Below are 14,194 nucleotides of genomic sequence, written 5' to 3'. Positions count from 1 at the left end.
TGGTTAGCCATTAGCCACTGATATAACTGCCGTGGCTAAGCCAGCAAGGTGGTGGTGTAGTGGAGGTGTAGTGGTGTGGCGTGGTGGTGTGGCGTCCTGGCATGGCGTGGCGTGGCGGAGTGTGGATTATGGATTGTAGAGAGGTGGATTGCAGTTAGCAAGTGAGGTTGGTTGGCGGAGACAAGTGGACAGTGGGTTGCGGGTCGTGTGGCTCCTGCTTCCTGTGTCTCCAACCCCACCGCCAGTGAGACTATAGTGGTATGACTCCCCTATCTATGGCTCCGTGGGTGTTCCTTAATGGCCTCACCATATCCTGCGTTCTTGTGTGGAGAGCAGAACCAGAGACCTCGCCTGACACCCTGCATGACAATGGGCTAGATAATTCTTTGCTGTGAGGGGCTGTCCTATGTACTGCGGGATGCTCACCAGTATCCCTGACTTCTGTGCACTCCTTGCCAGTAGTTCAGCCCCCATGCTCCTGACAACCAAATTGGCTCCATACAATGCCAAATATCCTTGGAGAGTAAAATCACTCTGGTTGAGAACCACTGACCTAAATTAAAGGATAGTTGTAAAGAGTCCATCACTTAACACATACAAAGAGCCTAAAAGTGTATCTGGCACAGAATATTTAATGTTAGATATGATGATGGTGATGACAAAGAAGGAGAAGAGGAGAAGGAGGAGGAGGAAGAAGAAATATACTTGCATCTGACTAAATTGTATCGGTGTTTGATTCAGGCTTCACTGGGTGGATATAATTGGGGGAAAAAAAACTCATGTAAGTGTTGGTTAGAAAGAAAACAAAATTAAAGAGGATGGCAAGCTTCTAGTTTTTAGGATTATTTCAGAAAAATTTCCACAAGCCTTTTTCTTTTTTATTAGGTAAAATATTTTACTGTAAGATTGTATATTAAACAGCCAAATAAATATTTGCCTAGTATAATGTTAGTACACATCAGCATAGAACCAATATCATATCAAAATCTATGTCGAGATTTGAATGGATGGAACATCCATCTATTAAAAGAATATTACAAAATACTATTTTTTCCTTAGTTGGGCTAATTAACTTTGAAATGAATTTATACCTGAGAACATTCAGTCATGGATTAATACATTTACTAATGAATATTGCACTGTGATTAGCATTTTGAGAGTATAAATGAAAGTAAACTGCAAAATATGTCTTACCTAAAGTCTTAATAGGGTCAGAATAATCAGAGTCAGTAAATTGTCCCATGACATTTGTGGCTCTAAATTTAAATCTATAAAATAGAAAAAAATTAAACACCAACAATTTGCATGCCGTATGACTTTTTCTCTGTGAATTTAACAAATAACGATTTAAAATAAACACTTTTATTCTACAGAAAATGAATTTATGAGATGTAAACTTGGAATTCAACCAACATCAGGACAAACATATAATACTATTCATGTGAGATGAATAATTTTCCTATACATGGACCTCTTGAATTTCATGAGAGAATGACTGAATTTGGGCTGATTCATAAGCAGTCAGCAGCTAAAGCAGGTCACCTCCCTCATAGATTTACTTAGATGAAATACTTTAATGTCTCTGTGTGTTACCCAAACATACTTTACAAACATAAAGTTAATAATTTTTATAGCTCGACCACCTTTGAAAATACCAGTGAATCAGATTTAGAATGGTCATATAGAACTTATCTTGCTGATATGTATACAATTAAGAACAATGCTTCCTAATTCTATGTGTTCATAGTTGTATTTTCACTTTCTATGCTTTAATGACATATTAAATAGAAAATGGGTGCAGGAGAGAATCAATCCTAAAAATCACTGGGTGTTTCTAACATTTGCAGAGACAACTCAAACATCTTATTTAAAAACTACAGACATCCAGGCATTTAAAAATATAAAACCAATTTACACTAGTAAACTGCAATGCATTCTTTAACGTCTACTATTCTCAAATTCTCTACTATTCTCAAATTCTCCACTATTCTCAAATTCTCTAATCTCTACTATTCTCTTATGATTTTTATTGTGATTATATAAAGAGTCTGTTTTGGAAAAATATGCAAAATTAAAAAATTTGAATAAATATTAAACTTAGTGATATACCATTTTCATAATTGTCACATGGATAATGATTAAATTTCAGGCAATAATTTAGTAACCAAAGTAACTATACTTAATAATAGATGATAGAGCATTCTTTTTTTAAATACCTAACTTCTCTACCTTGTCTAACGACAATTTGGTCTAGGACATTTACAAAAATTTAATAATGCTTTAATTAGCAGGCAAAATTGAAACTAGCTGTATTTTTCAAATTTAGTAGAAAAATTATATTTTGAAAATCAAATAATTTAAGATTTTTAAAAAATTGTAGCCTTATGACACAAACTAATAGTCAATTTAATAGAAAAAATATGATCAATTTAGCAAAGCCAAAATATCAGCTTTGATTTTTAATATGATATACAATTATTAAAATGTCAAATCTTAAAGTGAGTTGTAAAAATTTCAATCACTCATTCAGATGTTTGATGGCATAAAGAGCAGAAAACTATTGCTATGAATGAGGTAAACTAAAGGTATCATTAACCAAAAGACTGCTAGTGTTTCTAAAAACCTGCATATTAGCATACATGGCAAAATCCTGAGTGAAACACACAAAATATTACACATTAGTCACATTATCCTCTACATAAAGAATTAAATTCCCTACCTATGTTCTCCAATTGCACATTTTTCCTATTGACCTTATGTCACTTATCAGATCAAATCATAATTATGTTTAGGTTTGCCTGCTTTTCCTATAGAACTGTATTCTGTGGAGTATGAGGACAATTCCTTGTTGATCTTTACATCCCTAGGGCCTAAAAGACCAGGTCGCCATACCTGACAGATGCCCAGTGCTTATTGGAAAGATGAAAGGATAGGTGGATGGATGGATGAAAGACACCCACTATCTTGCTAACACGATGCATGGTAGGTATAAACTAAACTTACAAGTACTGCTTTTTTGGTTTCAGAGGTCCATTGCAAATTTTGTCTTCATTGCCAGGAATCATACATGCATGATCAGCGCCTATGATGTAGATTTCTTCATTGCTGCTGAACTTTGTCTTTCCTTCTGTACACGGAGGGTTAGGAAAACCTTCATTTGTAAAATATGGTCTTGGTTTGTTAAAATATGCATCATACCACTTTGTTACATTTCCATCATGTTGAGCTATTTTCAGAAAAAAGAATGATGATTACAAGTAATATATGAATGTATTTTCACAGGTTTAAAGGCTATTTTTACAATTTCATAAAGAAAAGCTGAATGCAACACCTCTCACTCTGCACCACCAGGGGTGATTCAGCTGATTTACCTGGATAAGCAGGTAAAGAAAAAAAAAAAACAAACCCTTAGTCAAGAGGACCTCTCTTGTTCACATCTCCAAAGAAACTACCCAGACTCCATCTTGTCAAAATCGAAACAATCCTATTAGCATATTGAATAAATAAATCACGTATTTTAACTATGCCTTCTCTTATTTTGGTTAAATATTTTAGGCATAAATAAATGAGTAGTATAATGAATGATAATATTGACAAACTATTAAGCTCAAGAGTTGTGTGATAATGAGGAGTCAACCTCGTATTACTAATTTTGAACTGAAATTTCTAAACCATTCAGCAATTTCCTCTTTACAATTTAACACAATAAGTTGACATTTGATGATACCTCCGGCTTCTGTTACAAGCACTTGTACATTTCTGATTGGTCCATGATCATCATTGTAGTAACATATTGGCATTCTGATTGTAATTGTTGTTGAAGTCACCAGCAATTTTCCTGTAGCATCATAAATAGGGGTTGGTTTGGTTTTTGGTCGTGCTGGAGCTATAAACAAAGAAGAAGTATCATTACGATTGATTTTTTGTTTCTAAAGAGAAGAAAAACCCATTTAAAATTCTTATTTCATGCAGGTAATTTACAGATAAAGTGATGACAAACATAAATAACAAACGAAACAGTTTCTCTTGGATATAGCAAATATTTAGCAATTACTATCTCCTGGTGGTATAATTACATATTTGAGACTTTCCTGAGATAATGGGGCCCAGGTGTGATTTTTCAGTCATCTGACTTCACATATTAAATAAATTCAAATTCTGTATGCTGTCACTCATACACAATTTTCATAAATGCATTAAATTATACTATCGGAGTGTCTTCTTCTTTCACTTCCTTTATCTGGTTTACCAATTTCTATTCTAGTCATAACTTGCACTTCCCCTTAAACCTTAGTTTATCTATGCCAAACATCTTTTTATTTCCATGGACTAGATTCCCAAGATCAGAATTTATGGAGCAAAATATATGTGTATTTTTAACTTAAATAGATATTGCCAGAATAATTTCTAAAAGTGCCATGGTAATTCACATTTTACCCTCAATGCATAGCATACAAGTTATCTCCAAAATTAATATTTATGAAAACCTGCTATTGCACTTTATTTTATAGCTATATATACTAGCTGTTTGAGCATCAATAAGTTGCTTAATCAAACTTCACTAGCCATATTTATTAAACCTTTTTTAAAGGCCTCTAAATAATGCTATAAAATTGACACTATCATTTGCCTTTTATACATGAGGAAATGGACCTATGTCACATAGCTATAAAGGGAACCAAATCTTTTTAACTTGATCCTTTAGCTCATCCCTCTGAGACGTAAAGGCTGTGATGAAATTAGATGTGTAGAAAGTTGATTGGAGAAAAAGGAGAAGGAGCAGGAGTAGGTGGCAAGAGCTTTTAGACCACAGATCACAGGCCTGACACCTGTGAAAGGGGAAAAGGAAGGAAGAATTCAGCAGGGAGAGCCTCAGGTTTCTGGGACTTCTGAGGAGCTCTCAGCTAGGCTACTGGGGAGTCTATCTATTATTATCTGCATGCTACATGTCTGCCACTGAATAATAAAGACAGGTTAAGATGGTATGATGCTTTAACTCTTCTTTGTGAAATCATTTTGTAAAATTGCTGATATTTTTTAAGACTTTATGGATTTGTGTAGTCTAAGTATATAACTTCTCAATTAAAAGCAAATAATACTTATAAATAGTATGGTGATTATATAAACTACCCATTAATGAAAAGAAAATATATCAGCTTCACCCTACAGTGGCTATTTCTTATTCTTCATGGTACTAGTTCCCAAGCACTGTCATAAGGTTTTTCAAAGATTAGCTCTTTGAAGCCTCACAACAATCTATGAGGTAGTACCTAGTATTATCTCCACTATACAGGCTTATAGAAGTTAAGAAACTGGCCCAAACAAACAGATATCATATGGCTGATCCAGGATTAAATCAGCAGTTTGACCCTGGACTCAGTCTAGAGCTGGCACTTCTAATTACTGTGCTCTGCTGTCCTTACTAAAGACTGAGAAAAGTGACTTGTTGCTTTAAAGAGAGAAGCATCAGATGCTAGAATTCTCTAAAGGCCCACATACTTAATTTTTTTTTAATCTCTCTGCAGGTTTTATACCGATTTTTAGACATGGCACAATTGCACGCATGTTTTTAGTCTCAGGAAGAGAAGTCACCTTCCATGAATGAATGGCTCTAAATTCCTCCTCATCTTTTTAGTTTTTGTGGATTTGGGGGCTGAGGGACTCCAAATTTTACTTATATTTTCTATGAAAACTACCTGCCAGAATAATGAATCAATAGATCTACTTTATAGTCAGAATCATAAAGTTGAGTATATGGTAGTTCAGTAAACATTATTTGATTAATTGAAAAGAAACTGACTTTCAATATAAATAAAGGTGAGTCCAGGAATCTAATTAGAACTAGTCAACTTCTAGTCATGGGTAATTTAAAACATGAGTTTTGTTTTCGATAGAATTAAAAAGCAAAATAACAGACTATAAAATTTCTCTCAGACAAGTTTAAATTTAGAGGAAAAGAGGTATAAGAAAAACAGCAGGTGGGCATTCTCTTTATTTACCATGGTACTCTGCATCATTTACACATTTTAATTATAACTTTAATAAGCATACATTATTATTTAAATATGCTTATTACACACATATGCATCATTTAAAAGCTTGACTACATCCTTAATGCTAATATGGAATTCATATTATAATTACTGTTTGATTAAGACAACAGCCTTTGTGGAAAGGCAGCTCATGTATGTACCTTTAATATCCATGGTTATTCTCATCTGAACCTTTGGCCCTGCACCAGCACTATTGATCGCATAAACCTGAAACAAAGAAATATCTTGTTACTATTTTCAAATCATTTATATATATATACACACACACACACAAACACACACACACACGTATATATAAAAAATGATTATATATGTATATGTGTGTGTGTATATATATATATATATATATATATATATATATAAATGATTTTGGTTACATGCAATTTAGAAATGATTCCACTTTTAAAAACAATTGCATATAGTCTATTAACTATATTTTTATTGCACTCACTTAAATGCATAACAGTAAAGGGATTCTTAAAACTGATCTTAACTAAGCTTTAAGAACAAAGGCTGAGTGCCCTAACCAGCCCGATCCCAGAGACCAGGAAAGGATTGTGGCTTCAATTTGAACCCGTAGGGGGAATAGCGAAGAAAAGCCACTATGTCTACACTCTCTTCATTTACTCTGACATCTGTTCCTCCGCTCTGTAGCTAGGTACCTCTGGCTTTCTTTAAATCAATATTCAAGATTCTCTTTTTTTTCCTTCTCTGAGATGAAATCCTATTCCTTCAGCCTCCCAGTTTTCCTGTATTAAATCATCCCTCTGAAAGTTGCCCTTCATGCCCTTCTTCACCCCTGCCCCAAAGTATCTGACGCTGTAACCTGCATAATGCAGCATATACACATAAAGCATTTCTGTTTGTATATACAGAGAGTGATTTACACAAATGTGAACCCTTTCAATTAACTTTGTGTTTAGCACGCTATAGATACAGAAACTTCTTTTATTCACTTTATCTTGCTATATAATATAAAACAAAGATTAGTCTTGGCCCATTTCATTGTACTTATAAACAAAATTCAGAATGTAATATGTTTATTGGAATGAATTAATTTGTCTATATATTAGTGGCCCACATTCCACACTAGAGATACTTTGGGAATATCTTTATTGAATTAAAATTATAATGACATATTTGATGTGGTAGGTATGGTAAATAAACCGAGCCCCAAAACTGTGGTTAAAAAATATCTAAATAATAACTAAATAAAATATTTACTGGAGTTTGTATACATAAGAAAGATTCCAAAATGAAACATATTATGATGCTTCATTATTTTTATTTCTTTATGGTACAACCTAACATTTAAGTGAGATAATAAATAAAGAGTTAGGCAGTGCTTCTCAAATTGCATTGAAGCCACTTATGAACCCTGATAAATCAAGATATGCAGACTGTGATTCAGTAAATCAGAACAGGTATTAAAGTTATACATTTCTAATAAGCTCTCAGGTCTTGAGAATGCTGTAAATTGCACTTCATGAACAATCAGAGAATTTATTTCTTGTTCTTTAAATTATAAATTAGTTGTGCTTTGTTTTATTTCCTACTTTTTTCTCTTATTCAAAATAGGCAAAACTGATGGACCACTCACTGCTTACCATAACTACAAATCTTTAATCCTTATAAAAATCTTACAAATAAAGTATTATTCCTATTACTAATTTTTCAAATAAGTAAACTAAGGTACAGATTTGGGGAAACTGACCAGACCCAGAAAATACTAGAGTCAGGATTTTGAACCCAGGCCAGTTCATTCTCTTAACAACTGCCCTCCCTTTAATAGAGCTTTCATAATGGTGGTCCATGTAATGGTATGTGCAACAAGAATCTCAGCAAGAGAGATTATATAATAAGACACAAAGTGAGTGAGGGAAGAATTATATATATGATTTTCTGAATTACATAATTCTACTTGAAAATCCTAAGACAAAAGCAGTCAAAGGATGAAACAAATTGTGTGTATGAATATGAACTCACATATGAGTGAGTACACAGTTACTGTCCAAAATGGATAATTTAAAATTAAGGTATAAAATGTGATTAGTTTTTAGTAACAGTTGTGTGAAATACATGTGAATTCCAATCATATAAACAGTTATTTCTTCCCTTTGCCTTTTGAAATTTGCTTTTCCATCTTCCATTTATAATTACATATACATAGCTTTCCTTTGCAGAATTATGTCTTTGTACATTACTGCTCTTTTACTTTTTACTATGTAATTTTTTCTGCTTTACTTTATTTCCGGGTTTCTACTATAATTGTATAATTATTATCTACATTTTTCACAGGACTTGCTGTATTATAGTACGAAATCAGCAATTTCATTTCTCTAAATCTGTTTTCTATTGGCTTGTCTTAAATGATCTTACAAAAAGTATGAAAAATATAGTATGTACATATGCTACAGTATTTCTGAATGGTGAGTTTATAAATTGACTTTGTAACATAGGTGAATAATTAAAAGCTACAAATGCTTACACTGATATTGTATGTATGTCCACCTTTTAGTCCTTCTAACATAGCAATGACTGATGTGTCAGTTTTCTGGATAATACTTAGGTTGTGAATCTGGACAGCAGTAGGATCATCTTCTCGGTAAACCAAAGCTTGATATACTTGGATGTTTCCATTGGGTTGAGAAGGAGGAAGGAATGTTAACTGAAATTTTGTAACTTCATCTGGTATCTTCTGAAATGTCATGTTGTTAGGTGGATCCTTAGGGACTAAAATAAAATATCCAGTGATTAAATTTTAAAACATTGTTCTTTTTGATCTCCATATAAAACATATGCGCTTCAAATTTCTGTTTATAAAGAGTATTTCACAAATTATTAAAACCATATAAATTATGGAAACAAGCAAAATGTCTGGTGCATTGTTGAATCATTGACACCTATAGGTCACAGAAACTATAATGGTGATCAGTTTGTTTGCATATTTATTTATTCATATATTAATTTACCTTTTATATGCATGAATTTTTATGCAGAGTACATTTCTATGACTATTTTAAATTAATTAAAAATAATATAGACACATAGGAAGTTGCAAAAATTGTACATACAGTCCCACGTAACCTACCCCTAGCTTTCCCCAGTGGTGACATCTTATATAACTGTAGTTTAACTTTCAAACCTGGAAACTGATATTGGTACAAAACTGTTAACCTGACTACAGACCTTATTCAGATTTCACCATTTTTTCATGCTTTCCTGTATATGTGTGTAGGTCTATGCAATCTAATCTCACGTATAGATTCCTGTATCCATCACCAGAAACAAGATACAAAACTGTCCCATCACCATAAAAGAACCTCCTGCTATCCCTGTGTATTTGCACTCCATCCCTCCCCACAACATTCCATTTCACTCCAATCATTCTCCTTCTCCACAGTTTTGTCTTGTTGAGAAAGACAATAATATAATGACCTTGAAGTTTATCAGAGTTGTTGCATATATTAATAGTTCATTATTTTTTTCTAATTTTTTTCTGAGTAGTGTTCAATTTTATGGATGAACCAGAATTTGTTTAATCATAGAAAAACCTTTGCGTCATTTCCAGTTTTTCTTTTTGTTATCAGTAATAAATCTATTTTAACATTTAAATAGAGATGCTTGCATGAACATAAGTTTTCAATTCTCTGTGGTAAATATACAAGAGTATAATTACCGGTTCATGTGGTAAGTGTGTGTTTCATTTTATAAAAGATTACCAAATTATTTTTCAATATAGCTGTACCCTTTACATCCCCACTAGCAAAGAATGAGAAATCCAGTCTTTCTGCATCTTTTGCCGGCATTTGGTATTACCACTATTTTAAAAATTATTTTATCTGTACTAGCATATGCACAGTGATATCTCATTGTGGTTTTAATTTGCATTTCCCTAATAGCAAATGATGTTGAAAAATCTATCTCATCATGATTTGCCAATCAAATCTTCACGTCTTTTGTCAATTTTCTAATTGGATTTTTTAAGTGTTGAGTTTTGAGAGTTCTTTACATAGTGTAGATATTCCAGTTTATTTTTGATAAATGCAAGTTAGCCTAACATATAACTAGTTAAGTCTCAATAAATCATTGTGAAAGAAAATGATATACATGAAGATAAAATTAATTTATGAATATAGGAACTAGTTCTTGCTGTACTATATAGTGTTCTTTATGTAAACAACTGATTGAATGAATAATAATTTTGATCAAATTGAAATGAATATATTCTTCCATTCTAAGTAAAGAATTTCCATGAAGAAGGCTGTTAATATTTGGCTGTTAATAGTTCAGATACTTAAGCTTTATTTTCTTGCAAACATTTTTCAAAATAGTTCCCTGTAACAAGCAAAAAATAGGTAAATAAATAAGTGAAGAAAGAAAAACAGAATCAGATAACATGTTATGGTGCCAAATATCACATTTTAAACAGAAAAATGGATAGTTAAAATAAACGTTACATTGGTTCAACATACATTTCACAGCATTAGCTATTACACCTTTTTAGGATACGTAAGAAATACTATATATATTTTCTTTGTATAAAATGTTTCTCAAAAATAAGATCAAGTTTAACGCTGGATAAGTAAAATAACTCTCTGAATGTTGGAAAGAACTTTGTATACATTCTAAATATTTTTGGCTTTACATCCAAAATTCTACTTTCAAAGTTTTAGTAAAAATGTATTAAACTACTATATCCTTGGGAGAGGTAGCACATTAAGATTTGCAAAGGATGCTTTATGGTATGAACGTAAAGTTCTGCAGGGTATTTCCTCACAGATAGGATGAGGGAGAAGTCCAAAAAGTATAACAAGAAAGTAGATACCTGAGATGTATGTGGCAGCAAAATGGAAACAAGCGGAATTTTAGGGTGCTGAGAATAAGGTGTAACTTTTAATTTAGAGCCATAACTTTATAAACAATACAGTATGTAACATAATGAAAGAATTCGCTAGAAAATATTTTTACCTCCTATACTTACCTTACATATAGCAACAAATAAACTATAGCAACACATCCCTTCATGTGCTCCAAAGATATATCTGGTGGCAAAGAACATCAGGAGTCTGAAGGAGGATGGGGCAAGCGAGTTCTGGGAAGTTGACTTTCCACATTTAATTCTTATTGGTTACAATCTTATTATTCATTCAGACCCTGTTCATAGGAACTTGAGAAAATCTGTATGGATTCTGACATTTATCAAATAGATTATATAATTAAACATGTCACTTAACTAAGTGAAGAAAACAGATACGGTAAACATGACCTGGATTCTAATTTTGAATTCCAGATTATTTAATACCAGATTATTTAAAATTATCACTTTAATGTGCACTTAAATCATGAGACAGAAATAATTAAAATGAAGTGTTAATTTTTATAGCCATTATTGGCTATAGACAACTGTGAAACTCATCTCTTAGGGAAGGTAACAATTTCTGAAACATTTAGTGTTTAAATAAATGCAAATAAGTACAATTGGGTTTATTATGAACTAATTTGTTTTTGCATTTACAAGGTTTGATTATTCTACATAATTCCACTTTGCCTCAGAAATAGAAAGTTAAATTTTGTCAATCATAGTGAATCATTGAATTTTATATTATACGCTTTAAAAATTTCTTGTAACACATATCGTTTTTAGTGTGGGGTGTGAGAAACTGTAAGAAAGATCCCTAACTCTCAGTCAATTTTTAGCACTGATGAAAAATACACCTTACCTGATTCTAGAGTAGTGACAATCACTTCAGCACTTGACTTTCCTTCTACATATGCAGCACTAATGTTTCCAGTAAATGCAGTGATCACTACGGAATACCTTGTGAAGATTTTTAAATCTTTAATTTCTATGGTTTTATTTTCTTCATTTGACTTGATTAAGGAAATATTAAATTCATCACTATCTACCTACAGGAAAAAAAATAGCTAGCAATTAAAGGAAGCAGCACTTGATATACATATCACTAAACTATAATACAAAGATACGTGTGCATATTTATCTAGGCAAGATTGAAAGTACAGTTGACCCTTGAACAAAATGGGTTTGAACTGTGTGGGTCCACATGTATGCAGCCTTTATTCCATAAATACCTGTACTGTTTTCAATCTGTGGTTGAGAGGCTACGGCTGCATTAGGCCGACTGTATATATTGATCTATGCCATTTTACATAGGTGACTTGAGCATCTGTGGATTTTGTTATCGGTGAGGGTCCTGGAATCAATCCCTTGCAGATACTGAGGGACAACTTAAGTTTTGGGGGCATCAAAGGTTATTTGCAGATTTTCAACTGTATAGGGGTCAGCACCTCTAACCCCACGTTGTTCAAGGGTCAACTGTATTTTTTTTTTTTTTTTTTACAATCAGATTGCCCTCGGAAATCTAAAGTGCTACTTTAACAGTTCACGAATTAGCAATTATTTCAATAACTGAAAGTAAAAACAAACAAACAAAGCAATAAACCAACTGCAATCAATCCATCAAAAATCATCAAAATCCAGTAAAAATCATTTCTGCAGTCAATGAAATACTACTTTCTACGCCAATGTTTTATAGAAGAAAGAATACAGGTTTTGATACCCATCCATCAAGGGTTCAAATCCCAACTTAGTCACTTAATAGCTCCTGCAGCATTTGTCAAGTCACTTGTACTCTCTGTGTCTTACTTTCTGTGTATGTGAAATTGGGATGATAATATCTCTTTACTGTGTTTTGTTGATATTTAGAAAAAATAGATGTGAAGTAGCTGGCACAGAGATTTTGGGTGTGGTATGGTTTATCATGAACCACAAAAAGGAAACACATTTTGGAAATAATTATATAACTCAGGATATATATGTGCATACACTCATATATACATACTTCTTTATAACTCAAAAACGATTTACAGAAATACAACTCTTTTTGAAATGCACTGTGATGTTTTCTGCTCTTTTAAATTTGATTCCAATTCATTTTAAAATTCTGATTATGATTGCAATTTGAAAACCTCTGATATAGCACTATGCAAGGACTCAATTGTGGATGTCATTTATTAATTGTACACAAATAAGCATCCTTCGGTATACTAAATATAGTTGTATAATTTATTTAAGTATGGTTGTCTTTGATGGAGAGTCTGCCCTATTTGCTGCAGGGAGTCAACATAGTTAAAGTTTCTAGCCCTAAATGGAAGGGCTTTTCCTGAGATGAACATCAGAAAAATTGAAATCCTATTACGCATGCTACCCTTAGATACCTGACTTAAAATACTCTAAAACAGGTTATAAACACTATTCGAAATACTAAGTTCATTTTCAACTCGACCCTCCCTCCTAACTTTGAAAGATGTTTTGTTTTGTTTTTTTGTTCAGTATGTTCTTCAAATGCTCTTTTCTAAAGCTCTTTTAACTTAAAGACAATGTTGCTATGAGAAACGTAGCAAGAGGCTGATAACATCAGCATTGCAAAATGTCAAAGAGATCATTCCCACCTTAACACAGAGTAGTGGAAAGAGATGCCGCTTTTCTAAAATGGCAGAAAAATATATCAGTATAGGAATTCAATTGATCAGGTGTATGTATCCACTGGTGGTAAGTGTGTATGTGTATTTAATTAACATTTAAATATTACATAAAATCTGGCTTTTAAAATTTTCCTTAAGACTAGTCTGATATTTATGCTGGGTAACAATTACCTAGAGATGAGTAACAGTTATTGTCTATAATGGGGCATGGTCTCCAATTCATCACAGCCCAACCCAGCTGGCTTCATTTGAACTGCTCGTTTATCTTACTTGCCTGATACGTACTATAACTACTTGATCTCTGATTATAGAGATCGAGATTCCACAGCTACTAAGTACCTAAGATAGGATTTGCCCTAGGTGTTTCAAGAATCCAGCACTCTCTACACTACCGTAAGTTCACTGGACATGATCTTATAAAGTAAAATTAAACTCTTCCAATGTCTTCCATGAAAACAATGAATAACAAATATCGAGAAGTAAAAATACGACACGGCATGCATGTGATCTGTTATATCTTAAAAAAAATTAATAAAATCAAGAAAGAATGCTGAGTCCTCAAATACAACAAGTACAAAACTGATTATCTTTCATCACTAAACCTACTCTGTCTTTGTTATTGTTAACCACTATTT

At 32.6% G+C, this 14,194-nt stretch overlaps 1 protein-coding gene across 1 annotated transcript in view; it reads right to left on the bottom strand.

The window, feature by feature from the left end:
• The window catches only part of PTPRQ (protein tyrosine phosphatase receptor type Q), a 196,965-nt gene that overhangs the window by 55,829 nt on the left and 126,942 nt on the right, over positions 1–14,194 (bottom strand). Inside the window, exons 28-33 of the mRNA XM_033118569.1 lie at positions 11,777–11,963; positions 8,542–8,786; positions 6,194–6,260; positions 3,728–3,886; positions 3,004–3,226; positions 1,195–1,268 (exon numbers count right to left, since the gene is read on the bottom strand). Of these exons, the coding sequence (XP_032974460.1) occupies positions 1,195–1,268; positions 3,004–3,226; positions 3,728–3,886; positions 6,194–6,260; positions 8,542–8,786; positions 11,777–11,963 (955 nt within the window). The remainder of the gene's footprint in view (positions 1–1,194; positions 1,269–3,003; positions 3,227–3,727; positions 3,887–6,193; positions 6,261–8,541; positions 8,787–11,776; positions 11,964–14,194) is intronic.

Source organism: Rhinolophus ferrumequinum, chromosome 10, assembly GCF_004115265.2.
Source record: "Rhinolophus ferrumequinum isolate MPI-CBG mRhiFer1 chromosome 10, mRhiFer1_v1.p, whole genome shotgun sequence".
Classification (NCBI taxonomy): Eukaryota; Metazoa; Chordata; class Mammalia; order Chiroptera; family Rhinolophidae; genus Rhinolophus; species Rhinolophus ferrumequinum.
Note: the sequence above shows the minus strand (reverse complement) of the source record. Positions and strands in the feature narration are given on the sequence as shown.